The sequence below is a fragment of the Cebus imitator genome, unplaced genomic scaffold (genome assembly GCF_001604975.1).
Source record: "Cebus imitator isolate Cc_AM_T3 unplaced genomic scaffold, Cebus_imitator-1.0 Scaffold53, whole genome shotgun sequence".
NCBI classification, from domain to species: domain Eukaryota; kingdom Metazoa; phylum Chordata; class Mammalia; order Primates; family Cebidae; genus Cebus; species Cebus imitator.
Genome location: NW_016107368.1, coordinates 4,663,866 through 4,670,897, shown reverse-complemented (window position 1 = coordinate 4,670,897; position 7,032 = coordinate 4,663,866). Strand labels below are relative to the sequence as shown.

General features: G+C 54.2%; 2 protein-coding genes across 3 annotated transcripts in view; one reads left to right on the top strand and one right to left on the bottom strand.

The window, feature by feature from the left end:
- Positions 1-5,847: 5,847 nt before the first annotated feature.
- LOC108304272 (translation initiation factor IF-2-like) lies at positions 5,848-6,946 on the bottom strand. Its single transcript, XM_017528395.2, has one exon. The coding sequence runs from the start codon at positions 6,923-6,925 to the stop codon at positions 5,879-5,881; it is 1,047 nt and encodes a 348-aa protein (XP_017383884.1). The 5' UTR covers positions 6,926-6,946; the 3' UTR covers positions 5,848-5,878.
- The window catches only part of UHRF1 (ubiquitin like with PHD and ring finger domains 1), a 50,785-nt gene continuing 49,970 nt past the window's right edge, over positions 6,218-7,032 (top strand). The window contains exon 1 of one of the 2 annotated variants that reach the window (XM_017528394.2): positions 6,218-6,438. The gene's annotated coding sequence lies outside the window, so the exon portion shown is untranslated. Of the gene's footprint in view, positions 6,439-6,796; positions 7,018-7,032 lie in introns of those variants that run through there. The other variant, XM_037738425.1, reaches the window with a different exon arrangement.

Sequence of the window (7,032 nt, the reverse complement as noted above, 5' to 3'; positions counted from 1 at the left end):
ACAAAGTCTCATTCTGTCGCGTAGGCTGGAGTGCAGTGGCGCCATCTCGGCTCGCTGCAACCTCCACCTCCCAGGTTTAAGTAATTCTGCTACCTCAGCCTCCTGAGTAGCTGGGATTACAGGCATTTACCACTACCACCACTGGCTAATTTTTCTGTATTTTTTAAATTTTTATTATTATTATTCTTTGAGACAGAGTCTTGCTCTGTCGGACAGGCTGGAGTGCAGTGGCACAATCTCAGCTTACTGCAACCTCTGCCTCCCGGGTTCAAACAACTCTCCTGCCTCAATCTCCCAATTAGCTGGGATTACAGACACATGCCACCATGCCCGGCTAATTTTTGTAGTTTTAGTAGAGACGGGGTTTTACCAGTTGGCCAGGCTGTTCTCGAACTCCTGGCCTCAAGTGATCCGCCTGCGTCGGCCTCCCAAAGTGCTGGGATTACATTCGTGAGCCACCCTGCCCAGGTGCATACACACTCATTTTCATCTTAAAGACTCTTCATTTATAATGGTCTTATTGGAAAAAACATACAGATATGGCCAGGACCTGAAATCTGGTGTGTACTGAAGTTACTTCAGGGCATCCTGTGTGTAATTTGGATTTTGACTTCATCAGGAAGCAGCAACTCCCTGTATGATTGACATTTCTCTTTTTTTTTTTTTTGGAGACAGAGTCTTGCTCTATCGCTCAGGCTGCAGTACAATGGCGCCACCTCAGCTCACTGCAACCTCCGCCTCCCAGGTTCCAGCGATTCTCCTGCCTCAGCCTCCCAAGTAGCTGGGATTACAGGCATGCACCACCACACCCGGCTAATGTTTTGTATTTTAGTAGAAATGGGGTTTCACCACATTGGCCAGGCTGGTCTTGAACTCCTGACCTCAGGTGATCCGCCTGCCTCAGCCTCCCAGACATTTCTCTTTATGCCTGCATTTCCCCCATTGTATGGGAAGTCCTTCCAGGGTGAGACTTTGTCTAAGTGAACATTGTGCTCACCGACGTCTGCGTGACCCAGGCAGGATCTAGCTCAGACAGGCACCAGGGGTAGGGTGGGATTAATGAAAGTTTGTTGAATGACTTAATGACCTCTGAGAGTGTATCATTTTGCAAAAGGGAAACTGAGGCCCTTTGGACTCTAGCAGTTATTCCTGGCACCTGATTTGCATGTGGGCTGGTGCCTGAAAGGGAAGGATGTTGAATCATAGGAGGTGCTAGAAAGTACCCATTCTCTAGCCTGGAAAGCCTTGTTCTTTGTCTTGGCTGTAACTTGCTTTATGTGATGGCATTTGTGGTATTGACATCTTGTTTCCCTAAGTCAACTTTGTCCAACCCTCGACCCACCAGCCACATGTAGCCCAGGATGGATATGGCTCAACACAAATTCATCAACTTTCTTAAAACATTACGAAATTTTTGTGCAATTTTTCTTTTTTTTTTTCAAGACGGCGTTTCACTTTTGTTGCCCAAGCTCAGCTCACTGCAACCTCTACCTCCCAGATTCAAGCGATTCTCTCCCTCAGCCTCCTGAGTAGCTGGGACTACAGGTGCGTGCCACTACGCCTGGATAATTTTTGTTTTGTTTTGTTTTTTGAGACAGAGTCTCGCTCTGTTGCCCAGGCTGGAGTGCAGTGGCGTGATCTCGGCTCATTGCAACCTCCACCTCCAGAGTTCAAGAGATTCTCCTGCCTCAGCCTCCTGAGTAGCCGGAACTATCGGTGCATGCCACCACGCCTGGCTAATTTTTTGTATTTTTAGTAGAGATGGATTTTCACTGTGTTAGCCAGGATGGTCTCGATCTCCTGACCTTGTGATCCACCGACCTTGACCTCCCAAAGTGCTGCAATTATGAGTGTGAGGCACGGCGCCTGGCTAGTGTTAGTGTATTTTATGTGTGGCCCAAGACAATTCTTCCTGTGTGGCCCAGAGGAACCAAAAGATTGGACACCCCTGCTCTAATCAGTTTGTGAGCTTTTTTTCAGAGATGCCTGGAATAGTTTGTTACTCATGTTTTTAAATGATTCACTTGAACAATTATTGCTGTTTTTCGAGACAGGCTGGAGTGCAGTGGCGCAATCATGGCTCATTACATCCTTGATCTTCAGGGCTCAAGAGATCCTTCTGCATCAGCCTCCTGAGTAGCTGGGACTACAGGCGCACACTGCCAAGCCTGGCTTATTTATTTCTATTTTTTTTAAGAGACAGGGTCTCACTATGTTGCCCAGGCTGGTCTTGAACTCTCCGGACGCAAGAGATCAGCCATCCATGGCCTCCCAAAGTGCTGGGATTAAAGATGTGAGCTACTGCACCTAGCTGGGCAATTATTAACCTCAGCAGCCGGGCGCGGTGGCTCAAGCCTGTAATCCCAGCACTTTGGGAGGCCGAGGCGGGTGGATCACGAGGTCAAGAGATCGAGACCATCCTGGTCAACAATGGTGAAACCCCGTCTCTACTAAAACTACAAAAAATGAGCTGGGCATGGTGGCACGTGCCTGTAATCCCAGCTACTCAGGAGGCTGAGGCAGGAGAATTGCCTGAACCCAGGAGGCGGAGGTTGCGGTGAGCCGAGATCGCGCCATTGCACTCCAGCCTGGGTAACAAGAGCGAAACTCCGTCTCAAAAAAAAAAAACAAAAAACAAACAAACAAAAAAAAAAACCTCAGCAAATTTGAGAAATTTTGACTTTCTCAAGGTAATTAGGGAACTGGAGCCCTCAATCAACAGCCCTCAATATCTTTCCTGCAGGAGAGCTAGATACCTCCTCTGTGATACTTAACTTCCGCTGGCCAAGGTGCCTGGGCTGTGCCCCTCACCACGTGTACATGAAAACGTATTCCCTGGCCAGGTGTGGTGGCTCACAACTGTAATCCCAGCCCTTTGGAGGCTGAGGCTGGTGGATCACCTGAGGTAAGGAGTTCGAGACCAGCCTGACCAATATGGAGAAACTCCATCTCTACTAAAAATACAAAAATTAACTGGGTGTGGTGGTGGACACCTGTAATTCCAGCTACTCAGGAGGCTGAGGCAGGAGAACTGCTTGAACCTGGGAGCAGTGAGCAGAGATTGCACCATTGCACTCAAGCCTGGGCAACAAGAGCGAAACTCCATCTTGGAAAAAAAAGGAAAAAGAAAAAGAAAAGAAAAACAGGCTGGGTGTGGTGGCTCACGTCTGTAATCCCAGCACTTTGGGAGGCTGAGGCGGGCAGATCACGAGGTCAGGAGATCGAGACCATCCTGGCCAACATGGTGAAACCCTGTCTCTACTAAAAATACAAAAATTAATTGGGTGTAGTGGCATGCGCCTGTAGTCCCACCTACTCAGGACACTGAGGCAAGAGAATTGCTTGAACCTGGGAGGCCGAGGTTGTAGCGAGCTGAGATCGCGCCACTGCACCCTAGCCTGGTGACAGAGTGAGACTCCATCTCAACAACAAAAAACAAACAAACAAAAAAACAAAAAGTATTCCTGGCTGGGCACAGTGGCTCACGCCTGGGATTCCAGTGCTTTGGGAGGCCCAGGAGGGCAGATCACCTGAGGTCAGGAATTTGAGACCAGCCTGGACAACATGGTGAAAGGCCATCTCTACTAAAAATATAAAAATTAGCCGGGCGTGGTGATGCAGGCCTGTAGTTCCAGCGGAGGCAGGAAAACTGCTTGAACCTGGGAGGCAGAGGTTGCAGTGAGCCAAGATCATGCCATTGCACTCCAGTCTGGGCACCAAAGCAACACTTCATCTCAAAGAAGAAAAAGAAGGCCGGGCGAGATGGCTCAGGCCTGTAATCCCAGCACTTTGGGAGGCTGATGCGAGTGGATCAAACGTCAGGAGTTCGAGACCAGCCTGGCCAATATGGTGAAACTCTGTCTTTACTAAAAATACCAAAAAAATTAGCCAGCCATGGTGGGGGGCGCCTGCAGTCAGCTACTCAGGAGGCTGAGGCAGGAGAATTTCACTTAAACCTGGGAGGTACGGGTTGCAGTGCGCCAAGATTACGCCATTGCACTTCAGCCTGGGGACCAAAGCAAGACTCCATCTCAAAAAGAACAAGAAAAACATATTTCCTCTTTCAGCCATGTTGAGTTTTTGCAACAGTGCTGCAAGCAGATAACATGCTCCAGTGGAAGCAGGCTGGGTTTCTGTAGCAGGCACCTTCATTTTGGAAGGGCTCAGGCGTCCCACGTCCTCAGGTGGGCCTGCTTACACCTGTGGTGTGGTTCCTACCCGGCCAATGGCCGAGGGTCTGGGATTGTGTGCGGTAGCCTCGATCGTGTACTGAGGTTGCAGACAATGAACGGAGCACCATTTGGACATCGTGGATTAGAATGCAGGAGTTTCCCAAGGCTGCTCTGACAAAGGACCTCAAGCTAGTGGCTGGAAACCACATATTTATTTTTTTGTAGACAGTCTCACTCTGTCGCCCAGGCTGGAGTATAGTGGCTCCATCTCAGCTCACTGCAACCTCCGCTTCCGGGGTTCAAATGATTCTCCTGCCTCAATCTTTTGAGTAGCTGGGATGATAGGCACACACCACCATGCCCAGCTAATATTTGTATTTTTAGTAGAGAAGGGGTTTCACCATGTTGATCAGGCTGGTCTGGAACTCCTGACCTCTAGCGATCCGCCCGCCTTGGCCTCCCAAAGTGCTGGCATTCCAGGCGTGAGCCATCATGCCCGGCCCACACATTTCTTATCTTACAATTTGGGAGGTGAGAAGTCTGAAATAAATTTTAGGGGCAGGGCGGGCTCTAGGAGTCTGTTTCTTGCTTTTTCTAACCACCCGAGGCTGCCCAGCTTTCTTGCCTCTTGACGTGATCATTCTAAAGCCTGCTTCCACTTTCCCATCACCTTTGACTTTGACCTTTTCATATGCCTCTTTCACTTATTAGGACCTCTTAAGAACATTGGGGACACCTGGATCTCCCAGGAGACGCTCCCCAACACAAAATCATTAACGTAATCACACCTTCGAAATTGCAAAGTCCTTTTAGCTGTGTCGGGCACAGATCCTGGGGCTGAGGACGTGGGGGTCTACAGGCGCCTATCTTTGGGAGCCATGATTCTGTCGCCTTTGTAGGGACACAGCTGAAGTCCCGCTGACCAGATAGAGGAGGCTTAATACAATGCTGAAGAAACTGTTATAAAAAGCTAAGTGGGAACTCAACGTTTTTCTGCTCACAGATCTCCAGCTAAAGACCAAAGTCCTCCCCGGTGGCCTTCAAGGTATTATATATCACCCCTCTGACCTCAGCTCCCCCTCCCCTTTGCTTGGTGGGCCCCAACCACAGCAGCCCCTTCCTGCTCCCTGGACACCTCTAAGCCTTTTCCGGCCTCTGGGTTTGACCTTCCCTCCTAGACCCATCTGTCCTTGGAGTCTCATCTCCCATCCCAGCTCAAATGTCATCTCTTCAGCAAGGCCCACCGCCGTGGCCCCAATGAGAGAGTATTCTCTCTCCCCGCCCCCCCTCCACGTGGCCGCTGGTCCCTCTCTCCTACAAGGAATCGGCTGAAATTATCTGATTTATTTATTCACTTCTTGCCTGTCTCCCCCAGATAGGAATTTTCCCTCCCTGAGACCACCAGCTGGGTCTGCCATGTACACTGCTGGGCCCCGCAGCTCTGAGCAACCTGTCCTGCTGCTTTGTAGGTGTCCAGCCACGGGTGACTCGTGTGCCCGCCAGGACTGGTCAGAGTGGAATAGACAGGGCGGAGGGGGCAGGGCAGCCCTGCCCGCCTGGACTGCTCGGAGAAGGCGGGAAAACGAGGCGGGAAAAGACAGCAAACAAGCCCTGCGGGTGGGTAGGGTGGGGAGCGTTGGCAGGACCTGATGCCAGGCAGTGGGGCTTGGGGCGGTCAGGCCAGCCATCAGGGTGCAGGTGGTCTCCTAGGGGCCCCCCACATTCCCTCGCAGTATTTCCACATTGATTCTGGCCTTCTTAGACCTACTGGTCAACGCGTGCCTGAGGCGGGGGCTGCGAACGGACTTGGACTTGAGAGGTCTGTACCCTGGGGGGTCCCCAAGGCTCCTAGGGGGGCCCACGTGCGGGGGGTGACCAGGCCCTGCCACGCAGCCCCTTTGCCCGCTGGGCGCGCCCTGCAGAGCGCGCAGGGCTGGGCGGAGCCGCGGCCCGCTGGGCGGAGGCGCCGTGGACAGAGGCGGGGGCGCCCCCCACCCTCTTTCTCGCTTCCCGCCACTGCGCCGGCCAATCAGGAGGCAGGCGCCCGCCCCCGGCACGGCCTCCTGCGGCCCCGCAACTCCCAAATGCCGAGTTTTCGCGGGAAAAAAATCAGAGCAGCTGGCAGCGCGGCGGGCAGCGTTTGCCGAGTGGGCACTTCGAGTCGCACGCACGTCCGCGCAGGGTCCGGGCCACGCACGCGGCTCCATCACCATCCCCGGCCGGGCCAGGCGCGCAGGCAGACGAGGGGTTCGCGGTGACTGGAGAGGTGAGCGGGCGGGCCGGGTCGGGGTACCAGCCCGGGCCGGGCACACTGGGCTCGGGGACTTTGCAAAACTTTCCCGCGCTACCCGCGCGGGCGGACGCGGGTCCCGCACACTGTCCCGGGATCCAAGGCCTCCCCTTCCGCCTAACGCTCGGGGGTCGCTCCCCGGCACATACCCGGCTCCAGCCGGGACCAGCGGAGCGGGGCGGGGGGTCGAGCGCGCCAGGTGGGGGAGGTCCAGGCGAGCGGCCGGGGAGGATGTCAGGCTCCGCGCCTGCGCGCGGGGTGCCCCGAGATTCAATTGTCGCGCCCGAGCCCGATTTCGCGCGCCCTGAGTTCCCCGGGTGCGTCTGGGCCAATGGGAAGCGAGCGGGGCGGGGCGGCCGGGTGCGGCGCAGCCAATAAGAGGCGGCTCAAGTGAAGGGGGGCGGGACTTGACGAGCTGGGCCCCTCGGTCGTCCCGGCGCGCTGGGGTGGGCGTGGGCTCCATAGCGCGACCCGCACGGGCCGGTGGGAGTGCGGGAGGGACGCTGGGGGTTTGGGGCCCGGGAGAAGGCAAGCCACGGGGGGTTGGGGGCCGAGGTGAGTCGCGGGGCG